General features: G+C 49.6%; 1 protein-coding gene across 3 annotated transcripts in view; it reads right to left on the reverse strand.

Moving 5' to 3' along the window:
* Positions 1-17,927, reverse strand: part of hip1rb (huntingtin interacting protein 1 related b) — a 30,675-nt gene that overhangs the window by 4,542 nt on the left and 8,206 nt on the right. For 2 of the 3 annotated variants that reach the window (XM_060054837.1, XM_060054840.1), the window contains exons 6-27: positions 17,629-17,705; positions 17,040-17,101; positions 15,647-15,787; positions 14,698-14,755; positions 14,203-14,278; positions 13,601-13,753; positions 13,288-13,343; positions 13,104-13,176; positions 11,593-11,776; positions 10,429-10,517; positions 6,912-7,028; positions 6,630-6,731; positions 5,807-6,001; positions 5,062-5,209; positions 3,815-3,901; positions 3,134-3,241; positions 2,519-2,655; positions 2,122-2,232; positions 1,421-1,479; positions 788-818; positions 618-680; positions 65-165 (exon numbers count right to left, since the gene is read on the reverse strand). In XM_060054837.1, coding sequence (XP_059910820.1) covers positions 65-165; positions 618-680; positions 788-818; positions 1,421-1,479; positions 2,122-2,232; positions 2,519-2,655; positions 3,134-3,241; positions 3,815-3,901; positions 5,062-5,209; positions 5,807-6,001; positions 6,630-6,731; positions 6,912-7,028; positions 10,429-10,517; positions 11,593-11,776; positions 13,104-13,176; positions 13,288-13,343; positions 13,601-13,753; positions 14,203-14,278; positions 14,698-14,755; positions 15,647-15,787; positions 17,040-17,101; positions 17,629-17,705 — 2,228 coding nt within the window. The remainder of the gene's footprint in view (positions 1-64; positions 166-617; positions 681-787; positions 819-1,420; positions 1,480-2,121; positions 2,233-2,518; positions 2,656-3,133; positions 3,242-3,814; positions 3,902-5,061; positions 5,210-5,806; positions 6,002-6,629; positions 6,732-6,911; positions 7,029-10,428; positions 10,518-11,592; positions 11,777-13,103; positions 13,177-13,287; positions 13,344-13,600; positions 13,754-14,202; positions 14,279-14,697; positions 14,756-15,646; positions 15,788-17,039; positions 17,102-17,628; positions 17,706-17,927) is intronic. The other variant, XM_060054839.1, reaches the window with a different exon arrangement.

The following is a 17,927-nucleotide window of genomic DNA, read 5'->3' on the forward strand; positions in this document are numbered from 1 at the left end:
AAAAAAAAAATGCCCAAAATGCTAAATGCCCAAAATGTAAATGTAAATGATGCAGGTCACTTACACCATCTGCGTGGCGCCCCAGCCGACTGCCTTGGAGGCCGAGATCAGACCCTCTGTCCAGCGAGAGTTCCTGGCGTAGAACTCCTTGAGGGTGGCGGCTCCCTTCAGAGACACAGTGACAGGGCGGAGGTCAACACAACAACCAAGCCGTCAGCAACGGTCAAACCACAGACCACCCACAGACCCCTCATTAGTCGGCCACAATAAGGTTTTCCGGATCTTCCCGTCCCGGTAGACATGAGGGGGAACTCCAGTGGCACAAAACTATTGGCTAAATCAACACTGCCTCATTTACTAGGGATATCTCTTCTTTGAAGTAGGCCTGGTGTGTTTTTCATGCATAGACGAATAAACCCCCTTAAAATGTTCCTTTTTTACTATACGATAAATTAACAAAGTCTTCCCTGTGTGGGGAAGTAGCAAAAAAAAAAAAAAAAGTTTTGGTGATCAAAGAACAGAGATGGATCCTGACATGAGGTCCGGGACAACGACACTCATGAACGTGAGGTTCATGAGTGTCGTTGTCCCTGACATCATACACAGAGCGGGCTTACCCTCCCCCCCTCCGCAATCTCCTTTTGCAGGTCTGTGGAAGCCAGCACCAGCATGCGAATGGCCTGAAGAACCAGAAAGGCATCACATTAAAAACCACAGCATTAAACCATAGATGATCTGTTACTAAAGTAATGGCTTCAGTAAAGGTTTGAAAAGGCCTGTTGCCTACCTTCATCAGGTCTGTGCAACTGAAGAGGATTCTGTAAGAGGAATATTAACAGAGGTTAACAAAAATGGAAACTGGCCATGATTTAAGCAAAAATCTAAACTAAATGAGAGGCGCAGTAACACTGGTTACTTTACACCGGTCGTGTTTTAATGATTGGCTCAGATAGGCTAAGCTGACACGCCAGAGGGTTTGTTCTCTAGGACTACCATGAGTGACTTTAAAAAGGTGAATGGATGAACCATCACCAAGATCACGTAGATCCTCCTAGGACGCTGATCGGTCCGAACCACATTACTTGAAGCCTGGCAGGTTGACTTCTCACGGAGTAGGAATCTCCTGAACCGAGCTGCTCGCGAGGTCACAGAGGAGCACGAGTGGTCCAATGGCTCTCAAAGGTGCTCATCACCAGAGACCGTCTCCCAGAGCAGGTAATGTTTCCACCACCAATGACACATGAACACCATCCAAGGCAACAACACAACCCTCGTTGGGAGCAGTTAGAGCTGAAGTGTCTTTCTGAGGAACCCTTTTAGCCCAGCAGGGCCAAGGATCAAACCTCCTGCACTCCAATTTAATTCCTCAGACTCACTCATTTAGATACATCTGGGCGAGGAGATCCTGATAGAAACCCACCTTTCATTGACCTCCAGCTTCACCCCCGATGTGTCCTTTCGTGCCTGATTCATCATTTCCTGTAAGCAGAAAGCACACGAGAACCAATCAGAATCAGAGTATTGGACCAATAACTAACTCCTTTAAAGGTTTGGTCCGGTTTTTTAAATCTCCATGCTCAATATCGTCATCGTCTTTGTCCAGATGTAAATCTGGACAAAGACGTGAGACAGAACGAGTAGACACAGAACGAGTAGACACAGAAACTAAGCACTACTGGAGAAAGCTACCTAGCCAGGGCAGCTTGTGTGGGCTAACCTGGAGGAAGCTACCTAGCCAGGGCAGCTTGTGTGGGCTAACCTGGAGGAAGCTACCTAGCCAGGGCAGCTTGTGTGGGCTAACCTTGATGAAGCTCCCTAGCCAGGGCAGCTTGTGGACTTCTAAACACTCTTATAAATAAATATTACCAAGATCACCTCATTTCAGAATGTGTCTACACTGCGATAGGAGGGAGGGTTGAACACAAATACTGGCTGTTTCATATCTGGACAATGGAAGTAATTAACCTGGGGTCTTGGCGAACCAACCCAATCCTTTTTCCAAAAATGCATTGCAATTAATTTAAACATTTAATAAATATCTATATCTTCTACGCTAGCGTTGTGCCACAGCGGGCCAGACGAGGGGGAGGGGGGGGGGGGGGGGGGGGGGGTGGAGCTCACATCGATGCGGCGGACCGCCTCGTCGATGGCTGCCTGCGTCGCCGCCATCTCCTTGTCCACCATGTCGCCAAGCTCGTCCTGCCGCACGTCAGAGCCCTTGGGCCGCAGCTCCTGGAGACGCCAACCACGGGCAACGTCACATCCACTCATGACATGACATGTGACGACGTGTTGGGACTTTTATTATGTGTGGGTACGTGCAGCTGTTCTAAATGTTATTTCTATGATACAACACAAATATATTATTACATACTAGACATCAAATGCCTTAAATATATTGAAATATCTGCAATATAAAGGGTACAGCTTGAGTCTAATTAAATCCACACCCAGGGCTTAGTCTGGGTGCAGAGCGCGAGTCCAGTGTGGGGGTCTGCGGGTGGACCAGGGTCCTCACCTGCCCCAGGTGGAGGATCTTCTGCACGATGAGGCGGACGGCGGCGGGGTCGGCCCTCCGGACGCTGGCCTGCTCCTTCAGCTCCTTCAGGTACGCCAGGCTCTGCGCGGCACAGCTGCGGCAGTTCTCCGTCAGCCCTGAGGGGGGGGGGGGGGGGGGGTGCTTGTAGAATGAGGTGCTTGTAGAATACTGGTGTGTTTTGAATGGGAAACTGTGATGCTGTGACATCAATGCTTAAATAGTCAACCACACTCAATGAACGGACTGAACGAATATAAATAGATTATTTGATCACAATGAATGCGTCTTAACATATGATATATTATCTAACTTCCACTTCACAATCAGACACACATCTATTAGTTTCCTTCCTATTAAGAGGCTTAGTAGGAGCCCCTCTCTAGGGCCCCTAACCCTATCCTACATCGTGGTGTGTAGTGTAGGGGCCCCTCTCTAGGTCCCCTAACCCTACCCTACATCGTGGTGTGTAGTGTAGGGGCCCCTCTCTACGGGCCCTAACCCTATCCTACATCGTGGTGTGTAGTGTAGGGGCCCCTCTCTACGGGCCCTAGCCCGGGGCCAATGGGAGCAGCGTGCTGGTTGGTGGGATCTTACGGTCGGCGTGGTCGACGGGCGCCGTGTGCGCGGTGGCGCTGCCGTTGACGATGGTGTCGGCGGCGAGGTGGGAGAACTGGGTGAGGGCCCGCAGCAGGGCCCCGGCGTCTGGAGGGGGAGGAGGACACCAGGATCACCACACAGGGAGGGCTGCACCGAGTTATCTGACATCAGCTCCATTAACCAGACATCCATTTCATTATTATACTTTATACACATATTTTCATTCTATATACTTCTGTATTGATTATGAATATATTTGTGCGTGCTTCTGTGCCGTCACGGAGCAGACATGGAGGACAGGGAGATGGAGAGAGTCAACGAGGACTAAAGAATCAGGCCTTTAGCTGTGTCAGGTTAATTCATCGAGAACATTTATCAAATCTCTTTTTGATTAATCTCCCGTTTGCTTCAGTACAAATACCAAAAATGTGCCGCTTTAGGTTTCAGAAATTTAAAAACTAGGTTTATGGATCATTATACAATGGATACTTTTTCTTGGCTGCTCGTCAAATAAAGCAAGCTAATCTAGTAACCTGTGATGGCCATTGTATTTAATTTCACCTTTAAACCACTCATGATAACTATTAATGAAGAGTGATGTATCTTGTGTTAAAGCAGAGTTGGAGGAGCTGACTCATGATAACTGCTAATGAAGAGCGATGCATCCTGTTGACTCACCTGCCATGTCCTTAACAAAATGGGCGTGGCCCGTCTTCACATGGTCGATGGAGGCCAGCGTGGCTTCGGCCCGGCTCACCAGGTAATCTGACCACACAGGAGCAGATGGGGGGAGAGAGGGGAAAGGTTATACAGAACACTTTCTAACAGCTATTCTGTAATTGTTATCAATGGGAAACAATTGTCTTTCGTTTTGCCGAGTGCCTCGTGTTTCCCCTGGGAGCACCTGGTGTGTTTAGTGGATTTCCCTGGGAAATGTCAACCCAAGAACAGGAAAAGGTCAACATCATCATAAGTTTAGGATTACGTATTGTTGCTTTGCAATTTCTGCTTGGCTGTAACGAAAGGCTGTAGAACAGCCCCTGAGGGCCGCTGCACGTGTCCCGTGTACACGCAGGCCGTTACATTGCCAGGGGACAGATGTGAACGGCAGTTGGTATCGAAATGCTGGTAAATCCTTTCTGCATATTTCCCTGTGAAAGACGTAAAGTTCCGGCCCAACCATATGTGCATACGATGCAGAAACATAAACGCCACACAACGCAAGATGCATTGATGTACGCCGTTTCAGAACTGTGGGAGGCGATCCCTAAGTTATCAAGGAGTTGAGTTAATTCCGCACCGGCATTGCACTGTGGGCCCATGCTAGAGGGAAATATACACCACTGTCCGTCGTAAAGCTTTCGGTAAGGCTGATCAGTCAGCTTAGTGAATCAAGGGGTGACACGGATTGTTTCACCCAAGGCAAAAGGCTATCCCAGTAGTAGAATTGCAACTGCTCAAACTGGTTGGGTGGTTTTTCATTCAGAAAGTTACCATAATGCGCCTGGCCCTCCACATCAGAGAGGGACACATGACCGCTGACCTCTGTGGAATTACTCATCATTATTACAATGATGATCAACTTATAATTTACTTACTTGTCACGCAAGCAATTCATACATTGTCATGAGACTATGTATGTACTACGCTAGATTCCGGTTTTCAACATATCTGTGAGCATTAGTGTAGTAAAGATAGAGCTAATTAGATCCGCAGAGACCCTCCCCAATGAGGTCCAGAGGAGCAGTAGAGCATAAAGGACATCAGTTCAGCTTAAGAGACCTTTTCATAAGATACGATTCTTTTTCTAAACCAAAAGGTCTTTAGTGAGGTATTTAAACATTTCATCTAGCTTATAGAGCGGCAGTGTGTTGGTAGATGGTAAACACCATCTTAATTTGACACCGATCCCTCAGTATTTCCACCTGGGGAGCTGGTGCAGCGGACGTGGAGCGGGTCGTCCAGCTTTGCCACCGCGTCCTGGATGATGTTCTCCGCCTCGCTCACCGTCCCCTGGAGCAGAGAGAACTGCTCCTCCAGGAGCTTCTGCTTCAGCTGCTCCTCGCGGCCGGCCTGCAACACAAACCACAATATTAGCCAAGGTTGGACCCTCCACCAGGCTAGGCTAAGTTAGTGTTGACCCTCCACCAGGCTAGACTAGGTTTGACCCTCCACCAGGCTAGGCTAAGTAAGTGTTGACCCTCCACCAGGCTAGACTAGGTTTGACCCTCCACCAGGCTAGGCTAAGTAAGTGTTGACCCTCCACCAGGCTAGACTAGGTTTGACCCTCCACCAGGCTAGGCTAAGTAAGTGTTGACCCTCCACCAGGTTGGACTAGGTTGGACCCTCCACCTGGCTAGGCTAAGCTAGGCTAGGTTGGACTCTCCACAAGGCTAGGCTAGCCTAAGCTAGCTTGGACCCTCCACCAGGCTAGCCTAAGCTAGGTTGGACCCTCCACCAGGCTAGGCTAAGCTAGGTTGGACCCTCCACCAGGCCACGATAGGCTAGGCTAGGTTGGACCCTCCACCAGGCTAGGCTAAGCTAGGTTGGACCCTCCACCAGGCTAGGCTAAGCTAGGTTGGACCCTCCACAATGCCAGGATAGGCTAGGTTGGACCCTCCACCAGGCCAGGTTTGGCAGGGCTCTTCACAGCGAGGCTAGCTGACTGACCTTCTCCTGCAGCATGCTCTGGAGGTTCCCCAGGTCCCTGCTGCTCTTCTCCCGCTCCACCTGCAGGGAGGACTGCTCTGCTAGCGCAGACTGCCGCAGCGACGACAGCTCTGCCTCCTTCTCGCTCACAGAGCGCATCAGACGCTCCTTCTCCGCCTGCAGGGACGTCATGGAGCCGCTCAGCTCCACGCCCGCCTGGGGAAATATCAGCGCGTCAGGAGGGCATTGGGAACAAAGCTCGGGAAGCCCAGTGGAAGCCCGGTGGAAGCTCAATAGACGGCCAGTTCAAGCCCAGTGGAAGCTCAATTAAAGCCCAGTGGATATGTGAATGTTTCAGACTTGATGACATACGTCATGGTTAGGATGTTTAGTACATCTACAGAGAGGAGGAAATCCTGACTATCAGTTAGTGATCATAGAAATCTAATCATAAATATTGAATTAATTCAATAATAATAACTAATAACTGATTAATAACTATCAAACCGAGTGTTTGCACAAGTGGAGTTTCTCAGCAGAAAATACGTTTTCCTGTCCCTCAGGCAAAAGTACTCATCAACTTGCTCCGTTGGTGATGGAGATGTTCCCAGGGATCTAATCTAATCTGATGACGTTACTGTAACAGTAACGTGTTTATCCCGTGTATCCACTGAGCAGCGCACCATGATGGTGTCACATAGGGTTACACTGATTGGTTGAAGGAGCTTGTCTGTAAAGGCAAGAATGTGAACTCGAGGCATCAGGATGGTCTCCAGGCTGGATTTCAGCCTCACTCAATAAACCTGACAGACCATATTCTTAACATTTGAGACGAGGTTCAGACCTTCTCGTTGCTCTGCAGAGTGGACTTGATATGCGTCATTTCAGCCATTTTGTCAGCCAGCTCCCTCCTCAGCTTCTCCATCTCAAACTTCTGCTCCTCCAGCTATAACGGGGACACAAGAACACAACATCTCTAAACCCCTCAGCAATACCATTATGTCATCAGACAGAGTTTGACATGAAGCCTATTGATGGGTTAAAGAGGAGCTGAAGCAGGAGGATGATGGGGGAAAGTCGACATCCACCAAAGGCTTTGGTAACTGGGGGCGACCGCACCACTGACCGTCATGTCCGCCTCCCGTTTGAGCCGCTCCCCCTCGAGCGTCATCTGCATCTTGATGCGCTCCACCTCCTCGTGGGTCTGGTGGCTGGCGGTCAGGATCCTCTCCGTGTCGGCGCTCTGAAGGGCAGGCAAACACAGGAGCCATGGTGATACAGAGGCAAACCGTCTGTTTACAGATCTGACTTCCGAAGCCATTTTTTAATCTAGATATCATCTCTTTACACTACCTTACAGCCCCTTCTGATCAGCAGACCATATCCCCTCCTGATCAACTCAAATGGGGTGAACAGGGTTCAACTTTGAACCACATTCTTGGTTCACTCAATCTCAGAAGACGAGTGACAGCTGGGGTCTCATCTCATCTCATTTTCGTCCGCTTATCCGGCGTCGGGTCGCGGGGGGAGCAGCTCAAGCAGGGGGCCCCAGACTTCCCTTTCCCGGGCCACATTGACCAACTCTGACGGGGGGATCCCGAGGCGTTCCCAGGCCAGTGTTGAGATATAATCTCTCCACCTAGTCCTGGGTCTTCCCCGAGGTCTCCTCCCCACTGGACGTGCCTGAAACACCTCCCAAGGGCGCCCAGTGGGCATCCTTACCAGATGCCCGAACCACCTCAGCTGACTCCTTTCTAAGTAAAGGAGCAGCGGCTCTAATCCGAGTTCCTCACGGATGGCTGAGCTTCTCACCCTATCCCTAAGGGAGACGCCAGCCACCCTTCTGAGAAAACTCATCTCGGCCGCTTGTACCCGCGATCTCGTCCTTTCGGTCATCACCCAGCCCTCATGACCATAGGTGAGGATAGGAACGAAGATCGACCGGTAGATCGAGAGCTTTGCCTTGCAGCTCAGCGAACGCAATACCGCCCCCGCTGCTCCGATTCTCCGGCCAATCTCACGCTCCATAGTACCCTCACTCGCGAACAAGACCCCGAGGTACTTGAACTCCTTCACTTGGGCTAAGGACTCATTTCCTACCCGGAGTAAGCAATCCATCGGTTTCCTGCCAAGAGTCATGGCCTCAGATTTAGCGGTGCTGATCCTCATCCCAGCCGCTTCACACTCGGCCGCCAGCCGATCCAGTGAGTGCTGAAGGTCACAGGCCGATGATCCAATGAGGACCACATCATCTGCAAAAAGCAGTGACGAGATCCTCAGACCACCGAACTGCAACCCCTCCCCACCACGACTACGCCTCGATATCCTATCCATGCATATCACAAACAGGATTGGTGACAAGGCGCAGCCCTGGCGGAGACCAGCACCCACTGAGAACGAAACTGACTGGCTGCCGAGGACGCGAACACAGCTCTCGCTTTGGGAGTACAGGGATTGGATGGCCCTGAGGATAGACCCCCTTACCCCATACTCCCTCAGCACCTCCCACAGTTTCTCCCGGGGGACCCGGTCATACGCCTTCTCCAGATCCACAAAACACATGTAGACCGGATGGGCATACTCCCAGGCCCCCTCCAGAATCCTTGCAAGAGTGAAGAGCTGGTCCGTAGTTCCACGTCCGGGGCGAAAACCGCATTGTTCCTCTTCAATCAGAGGTTCGACGATCGGCCGAACCCTCCTTTCCAGCACCTTGGAGTAGACTTTACCAGGGAGGCTGAGAAGTGTGATACCCCGGTAATTGGCACACACTCTCTGGTCCCCCTTTTTGAACAGGGGAACCACCACCCCGGTTTGCCACTCCTTTGGCACTGTACCCGACTCCCACGCGATGTTGAATAGGCGTGTCAACCATGACAGCCCCTCAACTCCCAGACCCTTTAGCATTTCTGGCTGGATCTCATCAATCCCTGGGGCTTTGCCACTGCGGAGATGTTTGACGACCTCAGTGACCTCCACCAGGGAAATTGACGACGAAACACCATCAACCTCGAGCTCTGCCTCCAACATAGAGGGCGTGTTATTCGGATTCAGGAGTTCCTCAAAGTGTTCCTTCCAACGTCCGACGACCTCCTCAGTTGAGGTCAACAGAGTCCCATCCTTACTGTACACAGCTTGGATGGTACCCCGTTTCCCCCTCCTGAGGTGCCGGATAGTCTTCCAGAAACACTTTGGTGCCGACCGAAAGTCCTTCTCCATGGCCTCTCCGAACTTCTCCCACACCCGCTGCTTAGCCTCCGACACGGCAGCAGCTGCAGCCCTTCGGGCCTGTCGGTACCCTGCAACCGAGTCAGGAGTCCTCCAGGATATCATATCCCGGAAGGCCTCCTTCTTCAATCGGACGGCTACCCTGACCACCGGTGTCCACCACGGTGTCCGAGGGTTACCGCCCCTTGAGGAGCCTAAGACCCTGAGGCCACAGCTAGCCACCGCAGCTTCAGCAATGGAGGCTTTGAACACCGCCCACTCCGGCTCAATGCCCCCAACCTCCACAGGAATGCCAGAAAAACAGCTGGGGTGTACCGGTTTATTTGTTTTGGATAATGTTGAGAATTATTATTGATTAGAATTGCAAAGGATGGGAATACAAAAAGATTGCAATGTTTTATGTTTAAAATGTGCAAAGACATTTGCTTTATTATTAATGGTGATGATAATATAAAGGATATACAAATGATAGATATCTTGGCTGCGTTTCAATTTCATACTATTTCTTCTTACTTGTAGTACGTACTGCAGCTACCCTTACAAACTATGTACTGTTGCACACTGTAGGCTAACAATTGGGACATACGACAGGTGATCAGTCACTGATCAGCCACCTGTAGCCCCCCAGCTCAGTCGCATTTCCTGCTGCATAGAAATGTGGTGCGGAAGAGCCTAAAGCATGCTGGCTTACAGACTGTGAAATGGAACCGGATGTGGTGCCAGTCTTTTCTGGCATGCTAAATAATATGGCAGTATAGGTATTGGAACCCAGGGCTCGTTTATATAAATTCTAGTGAATTGGAGACGTCTAACTTCCTCTCCCTAACTGATGGTGTTCAGGTAGTTTGCATTTGCACTGAAGCCATGGAGTCTGATACTGAGGCCACGGCAATCTACTGACCTGTAGATTCCTTTAGTGATCTTGCAGCCTTGCAGACGTGTCCACCTCCCCCCATCATGTATTGCTTATTAACTTGGTCTCTCCCACCATAGCTGACTTCAGCCCTGGCCAACCCTAAACTCTCCACACTGTCACTCCCACTCCCACTCTGTTGTTACTGCCCTCAACGTGGAAGTTTCACTATAAGAAACAGTACACCCATTGGCTCATTGAAGACGCTTGGTAAATCGCTGCCTGTATCTCCCCATGATCATGCTTTAAAATGTAAATCGAATACTTTGCTGTCAAGAGTTATTCTTCAACCACCGCCCCTCATTTATTTGATTGATGACGGGTGACGTATGAGCTAAGGACGTGATCTGATGAGACCCACATGGTGAGGTCCTGTGTGAACAGCAGCAGGGACATTGGGTTGGAGGAGACGTTTGAGAGGGTGAGAGAGCCAATGGGCCAGCGTGCCAGTGAGTGAGCGAGTAAGTCAGTGGGCCAGCGGGCTAGATAGTGAGTGAGTGAGTACCTTGCGGAGCAAATCAGCATGGTCAGCCACCAGCTCAGTGTGTTTGTCCTTCAGCTTATTGTAGCGCTGCTCAGTGGCCTGGGCTCTCTCTGCAGAGGGAAGAGATAGAGTCTTAGGCGGTCCGCTTACTTCATGCTGAAAACAAATTAGGCTTGTTCCTTCCATTTGCAGCTCGAAGATTTTGTAACTTGGGGAAATCGCTGCAGATAACCATAATGCAAACACTGTTTCCCACTAGTCAGACAGTGTTCGATACTTTCCCTTAACCAAGAACAGTACAGTGCTCAACTAAGGAAACGTGTTCGATACGAATGTTCTGTGACCAAACAGAGACTGGCGTAACCGAGTATAAAACCCATACCTCTGCAACAGCCTTCTTCGGTCTCAGCCAGCTGCAACAATATTTTATTTTGAAGTCTGCAGACTACTTCAATATTTTAGTAGCGCCACTCCTACAAGTGAAAGCCTGCATCCTCGCACCACATCATCCCATTTGAAAACGCAGTTTTCTGTCCAATTTGCATTGAACTCGTGAAGGCCATTGAAATGGAATTTTTCAAACTTTGCCAGGGCTGGAAGGGCGAGAACTTAGGCGTGTACGACTCAAACCTGGTCAGCGAGTTTTCCTTCCCCGTCACGGCCCTCAGAGAACAATGCTTCAACTCATGCTTTGATAACAAGCTTGTTATCATCGTACTGGAACCATACATAGAGAATCAAGTGACAGGGCGCTTGTAAACACACCTTATGTGCAGAATTCTTCTGATCATCTGCCTCTAGAAGATCAGAGATAAAATGTACTTTGGGGGGCTTTACCACTGATGACAAACATTTTGATAGGTGACCTGTAAGAATAATCCTCTCCGAGGTCTACGGTTATCAAACCCCTCCAGCCAATCAGAATCGTGTTTTCCCACAGCCCCCGGGCTGCTACCACTGATGCAGTCCAGGTAGGTTGAGCAGCACCAGAACTCTTCCAGCTACATTCATTTGGACGTAATGTTTTCCAAAGCTCCTGAGAAATGACTAGAGCCAGGACTGCGTTGTTGACGTCCCTGCGGAGGTTAGGGCGGTGTGTGATGTTGTGTGGGGTAGTGTGTGGTTATGTGACACAGTGTCTGCGGATGAGAGGGCGGGGGGGGGGCGGTGTCGGTGGGTCCTCACTGTCGGCCTCGCTGAAGGTGGCCTGGACGCTCTCGTGCTCCGCGTTGCGGCGCCGCGTGGCCTCCAGCTCCATACGCAGTTGCTCGTTCTCCACCAGGGAGCGCTGCTTCTGCGCCCGCTGCTCCTCCAGCTCCGCCTCCAGGCTGTTGATCTGGGACTTGAGCTGCGTGATGTAGCGCTGGGCCTGGGGCGGGGAGGGAGGGAGGGAGGGAGGGAGGGAGGGAGGGGGACACGAAGGACAGAAAGAATTTTCCCTTCCAATTCATTATTCTGTCTGTTCTAGCGTGTTGCGGTGACTGCGACTGAATGCCTGGACTCTCCTTATGGTTAACCGGCCAGCACCTCATCGTATATAAATGCGTGTCAAATATGGCACCCATTGCACTCCTGATCATCCCTGGAAGGAGGAGTCCCCCACTCTGCGTTCCTCCTCAAGATTTCTTCCTTGCTGATTAAGGGAGTTGTTCTTGCCCACTTGGGGGCAAGGGGGGTGTCATAAATAGATTGCCTGTTAAGCCTGTAATGGCGAATAAGGGCTATACAAATAAAATGTAATTTAACAATGAGAATCCCTCAATTTCCTTCGATATCATGTGCTGGAATGAAGCAATGCTCAATACTTAATATTAACAGGAAATGATGATACTAAATACATCAACGTAACATGAAAGATGACGTCAATGACTCAGCCTTGATTTGGGGCCAGGCGTTAATGAGCCTGAGCAGTGTGGCGTGATGACGTATTTCCAGGTGATTACCAACAACGGCATCAGAGAGGAATGACAAAGCCAGTCAAGCAAGGACGTCAAACACATCTGCAAACTGATGGTGATGGTAAACGCACTTTAGGAGCAGAATTCTTCTAATCCCCACGCACTTGACGTGTAGTGATAGATGATCCGAGATCTAAAGTACTCTGGTGGGCTGTACCATTGATCGGGAAATCGTTGTGGAATTTAGAAAGCATGTGGATATGTGATGATCCACCCTGAGCTGTACGGTTATCACACCCCTCCAGCCAATCAGAATCGTGTTTTCCCAGGGCGGGAGGCACACAGGGTTCCCCGCATCACTTCCTGTTTGAAGGCCTCCCGCTACGGCCCGTATTAGCCCCCGCCCCCTAAGGACCCAGAGTGCTCCGACTCAACCCTCCCTCCGACTCCCACTACACCCCAGAGCGGAGGCCTGCTGCAGGGCGAGCGGTACTCCAGGGTTTGGTAAAGAGCGCAGGCTTCAATCTGTCGCCGGGGCATGAAGTAGAGGGCTTAATGGCTGCTAGGCAACCAAAAATATCAGAATCTGTAGTGCCGACAGAAGCGGCCATTTACACATGTCCGGATCTCATTATGCAAGGTGTTGTTGAGTACCTTGTATAGAGGACACACACACACACACACACACACACACACACACACACACACACACACACACACACACACACACACACACACACACACACACACACACACACACACACACACACACACACACACACACACACACACACACACCTCAGCCTTCACCCTCTCCAGCTCTGCCCGCAGCATCTCCATGTCTCGCTTGAGGCCTTCAATCTGCTGGTCCCTATGGAAACCAGAAGGCCCACAGTTAAGGGCGGCACAACAGAACAGAACACAATGCAACAGAACACAACAACACAACACAGTCTACTGAAGCGATTAAGGAACAACTCACCGGTCATCAAAGCGCCCGTTGGGAGCCCCGAAGGTTTGGTCAAAGATGTCAAACTGCTGAGGAAGAGAAAAGGCATTCTAATAACTCAATGTGCTTTTCTCTCTAACGGGGGGGCTTTGGTTGTGTGTGCGCGCCAACAGAGTCCCACCTCAGTGATGTAGGAACCATCTGCAGCCTCAACCTTTCCCACTCCCTGTAGTGCTACTATAACATCAGAATAGTCTAGATATCCTTACATTCTGACCACTGTTATTAGATTTTAAGTCTCAGACTGATACTTCAGTCTGAGAGGCGACCTCTTGTGGGCCGGTACCTGGGTCGGGGCGCTGCTGGCGGTGGGGACGTCTCCGACCTCGATGAGTGGCTCCGGGTCATCGTCCTCGTCGTCCTGCGGCTCGTCGGGGATCACCACCACCGGCTTCACGTGTTTGGCCAGCGAGGCGGCGTGCAGGAAGTTGGGCGGGGACTGTGATGGAGGACGGAGCGGCACGGTGTGAGGAGCAGGCTTGGGTTGTGGTCCACTTAGACTCAAGCGGTGAGGACTTTGCCACATTAACATTCAGGGCATTTAGCAGAGGCTTTCATCCAAAGAAACTTACAGTGAGCTAATTTGTCAGAAGAAAGATAAACAACAATATATACAACACCGTATACAACAAAGATAGTTAAGATAAGTCGCTACACGATGCTAAGTAATATTTGAATGATGCTTAATAGATAATATATAATATAAGTGCCAGGATATCCAACAATAAGTGCGTAAGAGGGCTGTTGGGGGAGGCCATGCAAGGCTACACGGACCACAATGTGTTATATTTGGAGGAAATGAAAGACTATATTGATCTTTATAAAACATGCATCTTAATACAATAGTTGATGATACAATTCAAACTAGATCAGTCTTCCTCTGCTTACGTCAGGCAGCTTAGGAATTTGGATCAGTCTTTTGAAGTACTGCATGTCTCTCGCTTTGTTGAAGAAATTCTTGAGACTGTTGGAGGATAAACACCACACACACACCCCCACCCCCACCCCCACCCCCACACACACACACACACACACACTTTTGTTAATTCAGTTTCTTTGTTTCCAAGTAATGTTGTCAGCAGGAGACAACGTCAGTATGAGGTCAACGTTGTGTCTTCTTCTGTGGTGTTTGTGGTTTAGTGTGGAGCTACACGTAAGCAGCTCTCCCTGCTCCCTGCCGTGTCCGTGACAACCGGCCGTGGGGAGGGGGGGGGGGGGACAATGGCTAAGGGAGTATTTCATCTCTGCAGGGTGTGTGCAGGGTGTGTACGGAAGGGGGGAGGATGGAAGGATGATCAGAGTAACAGGAGCAGCGTTTCACTTGTGACTCCGGCAGTGGACCGGGTCCCCTCAGGCGGGGGGGGGGGGGGGGGGGGGGCGTACCTGTGGAACTGGTCGTGGAAGCGATCCCTGTGGCCCTGTAGTGTGTCCGCTGGGAGGCCTGGGAACACAGGTCACATGGGACAACACCCTCAATTATTGTCTCGCATTTGAAGTGCGGTGGGACAGTATGATGCCGTCTGAGGAGGATTTAATACGATTAAACTTTAGAGGCAATCCCTCTAAAGTTTTACTTTGATGCATTCTGGTTGTAAATCTTTACATTACAGTACTTTTCTATACAAAGTGACAACAAGTAAGTAAGTAAGTATGTTATTGTCTCTCTCTCTTTGGGCACACCGAGAGCATCGCGTATTATGGACTCAATGATAGCTCTATAAAACAACATCATAATGGACTTATCCTCACCATGGAACCTTAATCTACGCAAAAAATACCAAGCAGGAAAGAAGGTATTGAAAGACCTGTTAGGTAGTTAAACGGTTAGTGGACGGGAGTGTATCTCAGACTGCACGTGTCTACAGGAGAAGACTCAGCCAAACTACACAAACGGTCTACACAGACGCTCCACTCGCTGTCAAGCTTTCATTAAAGCGGTTACCAGTCTCGTGGCACATAGGGCCTTTTCATTAAAGCTACCATTGGCAATTTCATTCAGAAGCATTTTCTGCAATATTTGTTGAAAATGTCTTTAAGTCACAACATCAATTAATAAATAACATGCCGGGACAGAAGAAAAATAATCTCCTATCCGTGTCTGGGGCAGGAATGTGATAAACCTGTCTAATAATTGAATAAAAGGATTGGCACCAATACAATCTATTTGCCAGTAGGAGTGGAGGACCAACCAGCCAGGTCTAGCCTCTCTATTCTCAGAGCTACCAACGCCATGGACTCAGGTTACAGCCGAGGCCTGATGACAGCACCTCACCCCCTCGCCCCTCAAAAGGAAAGAAAACACCCGGTCACAGACATGAAGGCAGCGACTCACAGGAGTGCAGCTTGAACAGCAGCTTGACGGTGAAGTGGTAGAGGTGGCTGCAGTCCTGAATCACCTGGATGAGCGGAGACAGGCGGCACTGGCCCGCCGTCAGCGTGGAGATGGCGATGGACGTGTTGAGCTGCCGCAGCACTGCAGGAACGCATAAAACACAACAGAGTCTGTGAGTCACAAAACCCAACAGTCTGACCCACGCCGCAGGCTAGAGTTTGACCAACGCCGCAGACAAGAGTCTGACCCACACTGCAGTCTGGAGTCTGACCCATGAGCACACAACGGGCAGGATAATCAACCAAAACAATAGAGCAAAAAACCTTAGTTACATGAATCATTCAGGTCGAGATTTCCGGAAACATTCAGAATAAATCATAAACTGTGTTGTGTCCTTTAACTGGTTGGGCCAAACTGGTGTAGCTGATTGAATATGTTTAAACACGTATGGCAGCATTTTAATTTTTTTAATATATCAGTTATAGGATGTGGGTTTATTGATAACATAATTTAAACCATTATCGATCAGCATGGACTACAGACATGTCCAGGTTTGTTCAAGTGTTAAACTAGTTGAAAAGATACGCATTGGGACTTTATTAAAAAACAATCAATATCACATGATTGTCTTAAAAAAAACAGATGCTGCGATTGAATTTTAAACTTTAGAGTCGGCAATGAGAGTAAGCAGTAAGGAAGGCTCCCCATATCCACATCAAAACAAAGGGCCATAAATGACCTACGGTGATGCAGTACAGACAATAAGTTACTGTGCCACAAGAATGATTCAACTTAATGGGTGAAAGTAAAAAAAAAATGTGCCTTCACCTCCTCCCCCTCCAATAGGAGGCAGGGTGTTTACGGAGGACTTTGTTTATCTCGGACGTTAAGACCACATCCTCCAAGGCAGAGGTCAACCCACACCACAAAAGATAAACCCTAGGAAATCCACTCCATTACTTGAATTATTTCCTTGAGGTGAAAAAGGAAATGTGGACAAAACATTGACCTCCCTGTTGGATAGATAACTGTTGGCAAGCGAGTACACGTGGCATGCCTGAGCTGGTTTAGTTGCAACTTTCGCTTGTCGTCTCGAACAAGGAGCACCTCATTTGCAATTCTCAACGACGGGCAGTTCAGTTGCTAATTAGCATGCCCCGCTACGGTGCAAAGTAAGGGAGGAACGAGTCTGGGTCATCAGGGGCCTCCAACCCTAACCTTTCCCATCCCCATTCTAACATCAATAGACTGAAGGCTGTTTCCCCAGGATTCAGCAGCAAGGCGCCTGACGCTCCACACGAGTACCGCCCAGGCCCTGGCCTGAGCACCGGGGGCCTCAGGTTACCGGGGAGGTGGAGGGCTGGGGTAAGGCGGTAAGGGAGTCTCCATTCACCTGTCTCAGCCACCCTCAGCTCCGTGTCCATGTAATCGAACACCTCCACGGTGAGCTGGAAGCTGCGGGGAGGAGAAGGTGATACCCTCGTTAGCGACGGTCCCACAGCGCTGCGCGGAATGGGACAATGGCTGCCGTGTTCCTCGGGCCTGAGGGGCAGCGGCGGGACGGAGCTCCACCTGCGTTCAGCTCGCCGTGTAGCTTCACTCTCAGGGCGTGGAGTCAGAGTCATGGATTACGTGAGTTGGGATTATAGCAATTGGATTCAACCCAAAAATGTGTAATGTTTGAAAGAATCAATCACAGGGATCTCAGTAGTCTCTTCTTTTCTTTGTTTTAAAAAGGGATCGACAAACTATCATAAGGGCCAGGTAAGTATAGGAAGTAAAAGAAACATTTCCCATTTGAATCATTTAATTCAATTTAAGGATTCATTCCATTCCATTCATATTCCAATTATGTCACACAATGCTGGCAACATTGGTATTCACAGAAAACACAACAATTTATTGATTGATGATATAATGACCGACAGGGAGGAAGAGGGTTGATGAGGGAGCAGAGAAGCACGGAGGAGGAAGAGACTCACACATTATTGATGTCTGTCCCTGCAGCTCGCTCTAGGACTTCATCTGTGACTTCCAGGTTGGCTCGGATTTCGGGATGCTGTGTCAAAATACATTTCAGACGTTCAAGACAACTTGGAGGAAGAAACCAGCTCAGGCTGGTTAAAAACGTTTTTTTCAGGTATCATTTCAGAGCCGTCTTGTCATCAGTAACAACATCAAACATGGCGACCCTCATCGTTATGGAAAGGAAATTATAGAAAGGGGTTGACGTTTTAACACGTTATTTGATGTGGATTAAAGCCAAACGTGTTTGTATCAT

Source organism: Gadus macrocephalus, chromosome 6 (genome assembly GCF_031168955.1).
Source record: "Gadus macrocephalus chromosome 6, ASM3116895v1".
In the NCBI taxonomy this organism is placed as follows: domain Eukaryota; kingdom Metazoa; phylum Chordata; class Actinopteri; order Gadiformes; family Gadidae; genus Gadus; species Gadus macrocephalus.